General features: G+C 44.5%; 1 protein-coding gene across 14 annotated transcripts in view; it reads left to right on the top strand.

The window, feature by feature from the left end:
- The window catches only part of SMOC1 (SPARC related modular calcium binding 1), a 158,179-nt gene that overhangs the window by 19,547 nt on the left and 124,111 nt on the right, over nt 1–14,521 (top strand). For 8 of the 14 annotated variants that reach the window (XM_072930084.1, XM_072930079.1, XM_072930080.1 and 5 more), the window contains one exon: nt 9,103–9,261. Coding sequence is in view for 6 of the 14 variants with exons in the window: in XM_030274436.4 (XP_030130296.3) it covers nt 10,665–10,769 (105 nt within the window). In the remaining 8 variants the exon portion in view is untranslated. Of the gene's footprint in view, nt 1–9,102; nt 9,262–10,218; nt 10,770–14,521 lie in introns of those variants that run through there. The other 6 variants (XM_030274436.4, XM_030274435.4, XM_030274433.4 and 3 more) reach the window with 1 other exon arrangement.

Genomic DNA, 14,521 nt, shown 5'->3' with positions numbered 1-14,521 from the left:
CTGGTGGGCTGTGCAGCCTTGGCTGGTGCCAACGCTCTGCTTCAAAAATTTTAGTGGTTAGGTGATGGTGGCCACACTCTGGGATGGCTGCAGAAAGTTTGGCTGAAAATGTTTTCTGAAAAATGTACCAGGATCAGTCCTCTGACAACATGTACGTTGCTGCTCTACCAACTGAAGAATCAACCTTTGATGCATGGTGCCTGGCAATGTATCTCCGTCTTTGGGTCACATTCAAGAGACATTATTACTGCAGGCAATGAGAAAGGACATTTTACAGCAGGCCTGATGGCTTGCATAAGATTTTAGGGCCAGCCCAGAGATCAGCGCCAATATCTGGCTCAGCTGGTACTGCCAGACCTGAGACACCCCCATGGGTGCCCCTGGCAGTGATGTCCTATCTGGGCTTTTTGAACCCCAGAAGGGACTTCTAGGCTCATTCAGGTATCAGAGGGTCAACCCACCATTAGTAAAACCAGATGTGTGACACATCTAAGTGGGGAATGGCTGTTTCTCTGGGGGAGGGCAGCTCCACCACTGGGTAGCTGGCACATGAACAAACTCTTTCTGTACCTCGAAGGTGAAGCAAGGTCTGTGGTTCTAATATAGTGCCTGACCAAAACCTTGTTTTAGGAAATGGAGAATACTCTGAAAGCTTTGTTGTAGGCCTGAGGCAAAAGTAGTGTATGCTTTGGGGGGGGACATGCACAGTCAAGAAGCAATGGAGGTTCTTCACGAGAGTGGGGCAGGTCCTGTGCTGCCAGTGAGTCCCTGCACCCAGATGGGTATTGTCACTAAATAGATTTGTGGAAGAGAATTCTCTTTGGCTATGCTGGAATGACATGGGAGTGTATTCCTCCTGCAACCCAGGAGCATTTATGGAGAGCTTCGTGGACTGTGTGGATCAGAAAGAGACTCTGTAATGAGCACATTAGAGATCTACAAGTTCTGAGAACACCATAGCTATGATGTCTGACCTCAGTTAGACCATACCAAGAGGTCTTTGTCAAGTGGCACATTCTGTGAGGACTCTTGTTTTCCAAGGAGCAGCCTTTGGCAGAGCTGCCATATGCATGGGGCTCTGGCATCTATCTGCTGTGCTGGTAAAGCAGGTGTGTGTATTTGAGAGGCATTTCTACAAACACACAGGAGGGTCCTTGTATACAAATGTATGTGTCTGTCTCTTATGTGGCTGTGTTCCTTTGAACTGATCCAGTATCACGCTGAAGTGAATGGGAGGGGGCTAAAGCCTACAAGCCTACTCATGGGAGTACCAATTTACATGAGCACGTCCTTGTTTTGAAGCAGACTACTGTTCTCAGCAGACTGCAGCCTTTTCCTCGTCTCCTTTTATATTTTTCAGTATGAAAATACTGGATTTACTTTGCTTTTCTGGGGTGTTCCTTGTGATACAAGAAATGCATCTTTGTCAGTGCTTTATATACCTGAGGAGGCAAATGACAAGCACTGGAGACTGATGGTGCTCAGCACATTCCTGGGAAGTCTTCTCGATCAGCCTCATAAGCTGTGTTCTCTCTTCCTGCTCTCCACTTTATCCCCAGTGTGTATTACACTTGCCCCAGCTTTGCAGAGATAATTTGCACTCTCCTAGTTCATTAGCTGCTACCCCCTCCTGTCCATGGGCAAAAAAAAGCCCTTACTGTTCAAAAGAACACATGCAGCAATCATTAATGCTGACCCTAATTGTGCCAATTCAAACCACTCAATAGCTCTAATTAAAACCTCTCTTGTGCAGGGCACTGAACAGTAACAAAACTGTCACCCTGAACAATCAAATCATGGAGCTAAGAAATTTTTTCCCCCTGTTGTTCAAATGTTGTTGCTGCTGTCGGAAGGGTCATCTGAAGGGATTAAGTATGGGGCTTTTGTAGCCTGCGAAGTTGGTGCGAGTAGGTGGGGGAATATCTAAACCCAACCAATATCTTTTAGTCACAGTTTGAAATCAGAAGACGCCAACTTTTTTCCAGGTCTCCTTTCATCCACTTTACCCACCCCCATACAGCAAGCAACACCTGCAAAGTAGACAGGCTGTTGGTTATGAGACACATGGACACCACAAGTCAACTTAAACATCTGCAAAGGAGGGGGTGAGGGGGAAACCCAGGCGTTCCTATCCCTACAACCTTGTTTCTCAGGGTCCTTGACTACACTTTCCTGTGCACCATAAATAACTCTGCAATTACATTAATTGGTTGCATATTTGTTGACACAGGGGTGGACAAGGGTAGGTTATGGTGGGAGGATTTTTTGCTTTCAGTGCAATTTTATATTCCTTTCTTCAGATGTGCTTTAATCCCTACTCTCCCTACCCCCATTATTTAGAGTTCTCATGTCTTTCAGAATAACTTTATAAGCATGTGGGTGGGAGGGGGGTGCAGGAAAAAAGAGCGTTAAAATTAATTTGATGGCACCCATGCACACACATCTGTTCTGCTGTGTTTCCCTAGCAAAGTCTATCAATCAAAAGGAAAAGGTTGATACGTATCACAGTGGGATATTTCAAAAAGCTGGATGCAAGCAATTGTGTGTTGTAAGGTTTTATTCTGCACAGAGTTTCTGACAGAAATCAAAAGATCAAAACGGTGTCCATGTATGCCTATATTTTATTTTATATTCCCCATTTTTAAAAGAAGGTAGTAAAATTATTAGAGCAATAGAGTTAACTACCAAAATCCCAGTCTTGGTATCTTTCTGTTTATTGTTGTGCATGTTCTGAAGCCCAGACCTGGGATCACAGGTAGGAGCCTGACAATGCTGCAAGCACTTTTGTATCTGTGCTTCTATTTTAGATCATTACAGGAACACATGCTAGCTTCCCTATGTGGTTCTGGGTTCAAACCACCATCTCAGAGTACTTGGTATGGGGTACTTCACTGAGTCTTCCTTTCCAGTGCCTCCTTGTCTTGCTTTCTTTTGCTTTAGTAGTAATCAGAGTTGCAGTGAGCAAGTTCATGGCATGTTGTGTTTCATCTTTCCTCCTTTCTTCTCTTCTTAGCTGCTGTCCCAGCTGAGAACTAGGGATTAGGATGACACCATAGAGTGCTGGCAGCCTGCCTCTTCAAACACTCTGAGCACTTTGCTAGAAACCACCTTGGTTGTTTCTTGTTCTGACTGCTGGGCTGTGCTGTGTGCTGTTACATTGCCTTGTCTCAGCAGTGAAGCCGTTTCATTTAGTGATGGATTGAACAGCCCATACTCAGAGTACAGCTTGACTCAGCCTTTAAGCATTCAGTGCTGGCTAGTGACGAAGCACAAAATCTTAGTGTATGAAGACATATTCTTTATGTAGAGAAGCAACAGGACAAAACCTAAGAATGTTTTAAAAACATTTTGAAGTGTTTCTTCTTGTGCAAAACTCTTTGCAAACTTGGCCATTTGAGCAGATAGGTTCAGGATATGGTCTATTTTCACCAGTTTGCCTCAGACGCTGTGAGCCTGAAGTCACTAGGAGATCCACACTCTTTCCTAGAAAGGGGTGTGTTGCACTGTGATGTGTGATGGTTCTGACCCACCTCTGCCTTTGTGCAACCACTGAGTGGTAATGCAACACTCTGTAGTTTTCAATAGCAATGTGCTTTTAAAACAGGATGAAGAGAAATAAGTGACACTACTATATGGCATTCAAATGAGTGCATTTCAGAGCAAGGTCCCTTCATCAGCAGCACTGGAGAGAAGAAACCAGAGCTCTTTGACAGTTTTGTTGTCTCTTGTGGGCAATGGGTTATAGCAAACATGTTTTATACTCCTTTACACTTGCTCAAGAAGGGGGAATAAGGCAGAGAGGGTTTTTGACCAGCTCTAGGTGCTTTCAGCCAAGCTGAGAACATACCCTGGGACCCTAGTATCTCGTGTAGCTTCTGGAAAGCAGCAGCTCTTTTTCTAAGCTGATTTTTGCCCATGTTCATATAGGAAGCTCTATGTGTATCTGTTATCTGTTGAGCTGAGGATAGGGGATTTCTGCAAAATAGACACTCTAGATTCCATTGCTTTCTGTATGGATCTCCCACGGTCCTGTCTGCCCTTCCGTCTCATTCCTTGCCCCCATTTTCTAGGCAGCAATGCTGGAGTCTATCCTCTCGACTAAGCTGTTGCACTTTAATTTTCAACAGGCCCCTATTGCTCTTGCACCTTGTGTGTGGTCTTTGAACGTTATGTGGCTCGGCAGCTGGGAATAGTGAGTGGGTGGGCAATTTAAAACAGAAAAGACTCTGTATCAGCACAGGGCTGAGGTTTGAACTCTGCTCAGCTTTGGATACATGTAGCTGGTTCTCAGGGCTGTGATTTAAGTGCTGTTTCGCTGGTGTCAGTGTGAAACTTAAATCAGTGCTAAGAAACTGGTAGGGAAGAAAAAACAAACTTTGCTTGTCCGATAACAAGTGTTACTCTTGGCCCTGATGAAAAATTGTGGGATCAAGGCATCTTAGAACCTACTCTGCTGTTTTGTCACCATTTTGCCTCCACAACTGAGAAGACAAAGAGTGTCTAATTTGATGTCAGGATTTCTTTGCTGGAGTATAGTTCCAAGCTGTTTCATGCCATTTAGAACAGAAATCTGATTCTGAGTTTCCTGAAGATATGGACTGCTAATGGAGAGAAGCAGATGAGGGGGGTGCTAACCCGTGAGACAAAATACTTCATTGCATTCATCTGAGCATTTCTGTGAGGCAAGGTAAATGTGTTCAAGCAACAAAATGTAGTCCCAATGTCATAACTTGTTGAACTCACAGGGCCTGGTCCTCAGTTGCTTCCTTCTCCTTTTTGTTGCATGTACTGGTGGAGGATCACGTGTAGGGGAGGTCAGGCAAGGGACCCTGACTTCCACGAGCCCTAGCCTGATTCCCACACACTCTTCTTTTGCACTTTTGATAGTGAGCCCACTTGGCATGGGCAGAGAGTTCTCATGTATGGGGGGTTCACCAGCTGTTCTCCTTTGCAGTTGCAGCCCAGAGTACCAAGTCCTCAAAATTTCAGTGCAGAGGTTGTTTTTCCCCCACCCACTTTCCATCTATCCCACCCAGGTAGACAAGGATGAGCAGAAAGAATCCTTGCCTTGATAAAATTGATAAATGCGGTTGGAACAGATCTCTTTTCTGGAGTCCATATGGAGTCCAACCCAACTTCAAACTCATAGCTGACAAAATAATAAAAAAAAAATATTGGCAAGTCCCTAAGTACTTATAAAGATTCTAAAGGTTAAAGATATGGTCAATTGGCATTCGGTTTAGAGCCTGGAGTGATGTTATATTTGCTTTACAGAATTCAAAGGCGTGCACAATTAACATTAGAAATTTATTAGATAGATATTTGGAAGAGTAATTCAATTTTCCAGTGCCACATATATACCCATCATTTACCACCATTGCAGAGAGCCTCATATTGATTTTTTGCATTATACCCTATAATTTGTAAAACATAAGTAAGAGTAAAAAGGCCGGACAATGAGAATATCTTTGTTTTCAAAGAGCTGGCAGATTACAGACTAACTTCAGCTATGTCATTGTAGTGGTTCCATTCTTAAAAAAAGGTATGTGCTGAAGTACCATGAAAAATGGTAGATTTTTTGAATTGAAGATCAAATGAGCATTACTGCCTCTTTACTACACCTTGCACTTTACTGCATTCCTTTCTTTTTGGTTTCATTTTGTCCTGTTTTCATAATAATACTAGGGCATGGCCAAAGTCTCTTCCATATTATGATGGAATAGTATAGGTATATGAAGGTATGACTGGGTTATTAAGATCAGATGGATGAACACTAGTGAGAGGTGGGGTTCTGGCAGTGGTGGGAACTAATCAGGACTACTAGCAACTCTTTGGGAAACCAAAGTAGTGCAGCCAGAACCAATACAATTTAATATACTTTCTAGAGAAAAAGTGAACAGAATTTCTGTATGAGGTATAATGAATGAAGTGGCAGACTCTAAATGGATTTAATGGGAAAAGGTTTGAAATGCTATAATATTTTTGACAAAGCTTTTCATCCAAGTATAAGTGAATATTCTGCAAAGAGCTTCCAGGATGAAAAGCCCAATAATACACTTAATTTTTATTAACAGGGTTTCTGTTTCATTCAAGCATATATATATATATATACATCCATATAATTAGCTTCCATAAAAAGCTGAGACTCTTTTTTTGACATAATCCAACAAATACACCCCAAAACATGCTGAACACCCCAAAGCAATGTATCTCTCCTTCTTAACAAGCATGAATACTTTGCAGTTAGCAGCAACTGACTGTTATTCCATCATGGGAAAAGGTTGTTTTCCATACACCAGTATTATTATGAAAACAAAAAAGAAAGGAATGCAGTAAAATGCCAGACATAATAAAAAGCTGTGTTGACAGTAGGATGGCACTGTAAAATTGCTGTATGCTGTGATTGAATCTTTTTGAACCCAACGATGTCTGATTTCCATGCTCATAATCAATGAGCCAAACTTACTCCTCCCCACAATCCCCTTACTCTACCTATGTCTGGGAAGCTGGGGAAATTGTATTCCACCTCATTTTAGGGTGACTGAACCGATTCTCTGTGGTTGCTATTCTTCATAGGGTCCTGAATGTGCTCAGCTGTGTCTTTACTCTGGACTGCCCCAGCTTGCCTCTAGATGGAGATTTGCAGGTGTCAGTGTAGTAAAAGCTTCTTCTGCTACTGCAGGTTCTCAGCAATTAAAACCTGGCAGCAATGGATAATTCTCTGATTAAATGGTCTAAATGATTCAATGGACACAAAGTTACAAAAACTCCCCACAAAAAACCAGAAAAACCCAAACAAACAAAAGTTCTAAATTCTGCATTGTAACAACACACAACAACAAACCTTACAGCAAATTTTCTGTGTACTTCTTTACCTCTTTTTAAAATTGTGACAACAAGTGACTTCTAAACCCCTTGCAGGAGTGATTGAAGCATGTAGTGACTTAAAAAAGAATCTCTAACAATAAATTAGTCCCTAAAAGCAATTACATCATATTTGGAGGCTGCAGATTATTCTCTATTGAAAGCTGAATAATCATTTCTACTAAACATGTGCAAGAGGGGAATTGTGCCCTGATGGAAGCTGTGGCAGATCTATCCCTTGATGGTTCTGAGTGCCAATACTGTTTAAAAGAGGACAGTGATCTTCTGAAACTTGTTTGAGGACAAGACAAGTAGAAGCAGAGGCAATTAATCAAACAGTTTTCCTTGAACAGTTGTTGAGACCACCAATATACACATCCTGTGCCATGAGTTTGTGGTGATGATGTGATATGCAAGCACCATAGCAACAAGATATTGATCACCAACAGATGGGCACAGGCTGGGGTAAATCTTCATAGGTGCAAGTCGAAGGCTGTATCTCATGTACACAACAAGCCCCAACAGTACCAGTTTCAGTGCTACTCTACCATCATTGCATAGCTGAATTAATTATGGCTCAGCTTACATCTTCCTCTGAAGGATCCATGTGTTGGGCCTCGTATACAAATGCCGGGACATCAAGAGCAACTTCTCTTCCAGTACTGTGTCCCTCTCTCTTTGTGGTTTTCAGTCACAGACTCTGGGCAAGTTTGCTAGTGAGACAGCACTGATGGAAGTGGCACTGTGCCAGCAGTATTTGGTGCTCTGAGTGATGGCAAGGTTTTTCAGAAGAGTTCAAGTGAGACGATTAGGTGCCCAATTCCTCTTATGTTTGGTCAGTAGCCTTCTCTTGGCTCATCAACATCTCTGTGATGCCACTGATGCCCAGTGCAGGCACTTCCTACTTGCCAGCAACCTGAGAGAAACAAAAGACAATTTAATGGCCCAAAGCTTTCTGTTTCTGTAGTTTATTCTATTTACCTGGATTTTTCTTTGATGACACAACAGCAAAGTGCACCTATGACAACTAGAGTAGCAGGCACAGTGTACCAAAGAATTAGGCACATATTTTCAACGGTGAAAATGACACTGGAAAAGACCCATGTATTTTCTCTCTTAATGGTGTCTTTAAACAGAGCTTGGATATCCCTCCAGCCTCCTGAATAGTGACTTGCTGAGATTTTTGGGCCTGGAACAGCTCAGTAAAATTTAGTGGTGATACATAAGCCAGTCTATGAAGTCTCTTCTGCACTAAGGCAGTTACTATCCACAGGGGAAATATTTCTCACCACAGAGAAATACCTGGCCTTGTTCGGGAGTACGTGTGGCAAGCTTATGAACAGCTTTGATCATGGAGGGGTCAAAGGTTTCTGTTATTGGGAATTTCTGACTCTCTCTGGAACTTGGTGTTAAGATGCTGCTGGTGTCAGAGCCTCATAGGCATTGGTGAGAGGTTTCCAGTGGAGCTGGTATTCTCTGTTAGGGATTAAGAAAACAATTACATTTTCATGGTGGTAACAAACATCTAGCATAGAGATCCTGATATCCTTGTGTTTGTATGTGAAAAATACACCAAAGAAAAGCATTCATGTTTAAAACAAGTGATAAAGAACACACGAAGGCAAAATACTAAATAGGTCAGATGCAAAAATCCCCCTCTGAAATTCGAGAGGAGAATGTAGGCAAGTGTAATATTGTTATCTGGACTGGAATTTAATCAAAACTTAAGTATGAGGTGATGTGGTACTTCAGTGGTGGGATCACTGCCTCAACAAAACCGTACTAGATTCTGCCTGTCTTTTCACAGATTCAGGTGCGCACAGGTATAACTTGCCCAACCTCACCAAAGCTGATCCTGATATCCACAAAGACACTCATATTCAGATTTCCCAGCTCTTTCCCTCCTGTTTCTTTCAAGGTCTCTCTGCTCATGTCATGAGGAATGCCATATGTTCAGGTGTGGATCAGAGAGACTTTGAAATGGAAAATCAGAGGATACCACAGGCCATACTGCAGAAGAGCTGGCAAAGCTTAGAACCAGGCTGGCAGAGTGGTGAGGGTTAGGACTAAGGTAGGCTTGTATGGGGTGCTGTGTTTGGAGTCCCAGAGAAATCTGTAAGCCAAGAATAAATACTGGCAGAGGTCCATGTGAGTAACAAATGGCTTATCCTGTCTAAGCTAATGACAAAATGTTACATAGTGGCATTTTTAATTTTTTAATTTTTTTTTTTTTTTTAGGAAAAGAAAGATTAAAGCAACCGCTATACCTAACCACTCTGCTTTGCTCTGATAAGATGCCAGAATTACATGACTTCTACTGTGTAACAAGGTTCTTTGTGTGGGCGTAGCAGCCCCTCCCCATACCTAGCGGATACACTCCAGGGAATTTTTGCAAGTGTGAGTATTGCCTCTTGTAAGGTCACTGAGTAAAGAAAGGTAATACATTGTGTGAAAAAATGGTCGTGTTTTATGTGTTTCCATAAAAGCCCCACAAACCATCCTACCTAAAGATTATTATCACTACTACATACACAGCAATGACCTCCCATGCATATTACTCTGCAATATGTTGGGCCTCTGCCCTGCCCTCTATAAAACTCAAGCCGGTAATTTGAAAATTAAGGACTTGATGTAAATGCAAGCCAGTCCAGTTCACACAATCTCTCTACTGCTCAGTCCCTCTGTCAGGTAGAGGGCTTGACGCTGCCTCCAATGCTCAGGGTCTACAGCTTGCTGCCATTACAATGCCATGGTGCTGCTCCCCCTTTAGACATGCCTGTAGATACTGGGCCTTGCTGGTAGATGTATCTCCATTTTCCCCTCTTGTCCAGCTTTGCTCCACAGCTGCACTAAATTGCTGGTTGTATGCGAAGTTCACTTTCTACCCAAACTTCCCATTACTGAGTGCCTGGTACTCAGATGAAATGGGACCTCCATGCAGTGTCTAAGGGCTTGTCATCTCAAGGGGTACCAAACTTGGACTTGGGATATTTTCCCAGGTACAAGGCATGTATCACCAAAGACCCCAAACACATCACAGATCTGAAGGATTTGCTGAGCAATACAAAGCAATGGGCTCTGGGGCTGCTTGTGCAGCTGAGAACACAGAGGAAGATCTTGAGGGGAAGAGGCAGACTGCGGCTGTGGCTCAGCCATGCCTCGGCACGGAGGTGACACGAGGATGTGCGCTGCCTGAGACACGAGCTTGCTCCTATGGCAGCATTGGCCCGAGAGCCAAGGACCAAATCAACACGGTTCGTGGCCCGTGTGGTGATTTCCTATGCCCAACTGACTTGCCGGCTAGCCCGGCCGCCCGCACGGCTCAGCTGTCACTGTCCCCGGGGCTGCGGCCGGCAATGCCCGGCACGGCTTTGGGGCGGGCGGCGCAGCCCGGCAGCCCCGCGGGGAGTCCTGCCACGCAGGCCGGCCCCATCCCGCGGGGCTGCCCGCCACCCGCACGCACGTCCGGCCGCCGGGCTCTCCAGCTGCCGCCGGGCTCTCCAGGTGCCGCCGAGGGCTCCAGGTGCCACGGGGACGGGGCCGCCGCCCGCCCCGCGCCCTCTGCCGCCCGCCCGGTGGCGAGGGGCCGGGCGAGAGGCGGCGCGGCCCCGCCATTGGCGGCGGCCGCACGGCGATAGGCGCACGGCGCGGTCAGTGCCGGCCGGCCCCGCCCCGCCGCGGCTTTATAACGGGCATCCCCATGGCCGAGGCGGGGAACCTGCTGCCGCGGGCCCGACGCTGCCGCACCGCCCGGGAGAGCCGCCTCTGCTGGCCGCAGAGCCGCGCCGCCCCGAGGGACGATGATGCCGCGGGCCTGGCGCAGCGCGGGGGCTCGCCCGTTCCTGCTGGCGCTGCTGCTGGTGCATCTGCCGCCGGGTCGCAGCCACCGGGCCACGGGGCCCCGGGTAAGTGAGCTGCCGCCCCGGCGCGGCAGGTCGCAGCGCCCTGCCCGGCCCGTCGCCCCCGCGCCCTGTCAGCGCCGCAGGTGGAGCCCCGGCCGGCGGGCAGCGCCCCCGGCCCCGCGCAGAGCCGCGCAAGGGCCTCCCCGCTCGCTTATTAAAAGCCGGGCATCGGCTGCGTGCGAGAAGTTCATACACCGGTTGTTAACTTGTTGGTATTTATTGCAGAAAAACACGGGAGGGGGGAAGTTGGCAGGCTATGTTTTTATATTGCTCGACTTGCATTTAATGTAGCCCCTGTTTCCAGCACATAGCTTTAGGACTTTTCTTGTTTTATGTTCCCAAGCAGGGATTAAATGAATCCTTCCAATAAAGTTAGATCCCGTCAGCCCAGGTTTCTCCCTGTAGGAGTCTAGCTCTTTTTTTTTAATCTGACAATGCCTGACTCTTACTGGGGCTGTTCATTTCACTTACCAAACTATTGCATTGCTCTGGGGGAGAACCCAACATTTTTCTAAATATGGTTCTCCCAGTGAGTGAGTGTTACCACTGCAGCACCACTACGGAGTAGCGTGAGAGTTTTCAATTATAAAGCTGCAAAACAGTAGCCGTTCTTCAGCCAATGCTGCTGCATAGCTCTGGGGATGTGGAATAAACTTACCACTCTGCAGGCATGTTGGATGTGTGGGCCATGTGTATTTTTGACCCAGCTATCTAAAATGCTTGAAGTGTAGCGCCTAATTAACTTAGACCATAGTTAGGCAAGACTAGGAGTCTTTGAAATCCTTACTTGGCCAAAGTATATCAACAAGGGACTTTAGTGAAATGTTCTTTTTTTCCTAGTAGAAGTGTTGTTTGACCATGAAGGCTATTAAATGCTTCTCAGAGCATACTACTGGCTGTGCTGATGTTGTATTCAGCTGTGCTGTGTAGCCTCTTTTATGGCCAGATGTGTAACAGCAGCTGTTAGTTCTGATCTCACTAGTTCTAAGTCAGAACTGGTGTGTGCCGTAAATTATTGAGACCTGCTTTAAAAGGTCAGGAAACACAGGGGTTATGCATATCTTTATTACCTGATATCAAGCATAAACCTCAAAATCAGAGTGATTTCAAATAGAAAAGAACTTTAAAGTGATAAATAAGAGTCTGTCTGGATGACTAGGGTCTTCATTAGCACAAGTATCTAACTGCTTTAATGAAGAGCAATTGAAGCAAAATAAAAAAAAATCCTGATGGTAGTGCATAATTGTACAATGAGCCTGTATACCAAACAGTTTTCATATATACCATTTTTTGTACTGTACTTTACAAGGCAATTTAATTGCTCCCTGTGCTGTGTTGTCTTGGAGTGGGAGCTGCTTCAGGGGAGTGGGAAACCGAATACAAAGGACTACTGATTTGCTTTTTGCTTGAAGTAAGTACACTGAATTTGCTATTTCTTCCTTCATGACTGGGGAGAATACCAGCTGTGAACACTAACATCTGTAGTTCTGTTGGAAGATGTGCCTTAAAGTTTTAACTTAGTGTTTTAACTTATGAACTCTTAAATGGAAAGCTGTATATTCCAGGATGTCTTACTCATGAAATCTGTCTTTTTGCCCCTCAAAGTGTCATGTGAAGGTGAGGAGTTTGATTTGCTTACTTGCAACCAGGTTGATTGATACAAGCCCCTGAGCTTCATCTCTTGCAGCGATTAGACATTGCCAGTAAAGTTGTCATTAGTATAAATGTGGCATACTTTAGCTTCCAATAAAAACAAAAATACTTTATTATTAATTTTTAAAATAATGACTACCAGGTTACACCAGTATGTATTTCTCGTGCAGACTTTTGATCAAGGGTGTATTCCTGTCAGGAAGTTTCCCTGGCCAGGTGTCAGTGTTACAGTTCTGGGGATCGGATCTTGTAGGTGTTCAAGTGCAAAGTGTGATACATGCTCTTTTGCACTCTTTTCTGTATGGTAAGGACTAGAACTACAGTATTTGCAAGCTGAAATTCTTTTAAAGGTGAACATTTTTTACTCATACTCAGTGAATCCAAATGACCAGCCACAATGCTTGAATCAAGTTCTAGATCTTCCTCCTTGCACTTCTCTTGCTATTGAAGTGTTCTAAGATAGGCAGCCAGTACTGTTACTGTATACATAAACAGAAGAGAATGGCTTGCTACTGTTTGCGGAAAATGTTGAAAAACAAGAGGTATTGAAGAGAAATAGGTGTATCTACCTCTCTTGTGCCAGTAAGGGATGAAACTTTCAGATTAAGTGAGTTCAGGATAATTACTTGAATACCAAGGTAAATTAAAAGTGCAGCTAGTACCTACAGGTCTGTTGAGGAACTTCTGGCTCTCAAAAGATGTATGAAGCTTGCTGTTTCTTGTTATAGTGAAACTATGAGCAGTGATGTGAATTCCTCAGGCTTGGTGTCAGTGACTTGTAGGAAACATCTGGCTCTTACATGTATGCTGTTGCCCAATGACAGTAAATAACAACTGTCCCAAGTGAAGCCCCGTATGAAGTCTCATATCTTGTCCTAGATATAACTTGGAGGCCCAAGGCTGCTGTGTGACTTGTTTCCTCACTTGACAGACTCTAGTAAAGCTTCTGTTTTACACAATCACCTGGTCACTTCTACTTTTGTAGCTCAAAAGAGTGTTGTGGGACTATACTTGAAAAATATCTGAAGGATGCTACCTTCTAGAAAAAGATAATCAGGCTTTATTTTCCATTCATATTTTCTTCCTGTGTTCCTCTTTCTCTCTGCTGGCATGAGATCTGGGGTGTGACACAAGCTAGGTCTTGCTGTTTCCCCTCTCCTTGAACCCAAAGCGATAGATGGGGAACTTGACCAGGCTGGCTCTTGCATCTCCTATTGTGTGGTGCATTTAAGCAGTATTCTTTCATAGCAGATTAAATAGATTGTGCCGCTAAGCTTTGTTTTCTGCCATCTGGACAATTAAGTGTGACCTTTGTTTTTTCTAGTTCAGAGAGAGATCTGTGTTGGCCCTCTGCTTTCTGAGTATAACTACTGACCATTGTGAACTTCATCCATGGCAGAGAACTGTTGGTGGCAGTAATGACAAATACTACCACAGAGAAATGATGAGTGCTTGCAGAAGGCACACAATGACTGCAGCGGTCAAAAGATGTCCTACAAATGGGCTTGGATTTCTGGGAAATTTGGGACCTGTACCCCTCCAGTGACTTCAGAGGACTAAAAGATAGGAGGGGACAGGGTTGTCACTATAATGTTCTTTCTAGTTTCATGCATGGAAATGTTCATATTCTTCCTTGAAAGGCATACTGGTTGGAGAGGGGGAGGTCCTTACAGTTCAGTGCTGTTAAAAAGGAAGGTAGTAAATAGTAAAATTGTGAAGCTACCAGCAGATTCCAGTGGATAGATTGGAGTGCCACAGACCATTGGGAATTTCCTGCTGCAGCTGGCTGCTAGCTGGAGCACCAAATAAGAATCTTGGTAAAAAGTGCTGAACTGGTTCCTGCAGCTTTGTTGTCCCCTCTGGGAGGAGGCAGCAGCATTGCAGCTTATGCAGGAGTGGCACAAGGAGTGTGTTCTGCTCTGTGTCCACCTTCTGTGTTCAGCCCCACAAGAAGGGTTTCAAATTGCAGGTGTCTTTATGCATACCAAAATTAGGGACTGTATGTTCTTTATGATGGGAAGACATTACAAAAGGGTGTGTAATAAGAATATGAGGTAGAAGGCTTCATACACGGGAGGTCTGGAACAGAAGAATGAATGTTA

The sequence above is a fragment of the Taeniopygia guttata genome, chromosome 5 (genome assembly GCF_048771995.1).
Source record: "Taeniopygia guttata chromosome 5, bTaeGut7.mat, whole genome shotgun sequence".
NCBI lineage: Eukaryota > Metazoa > Chordata > Aves > Passeriformes > Estrildidae > Taeniopygia > Taeniopygia guttata.
The sequence above is the reverse complement of the archived record's forward strand: the minus strand, read 5'-3'. Positions and strand labels throughout refer to the sequence as shown.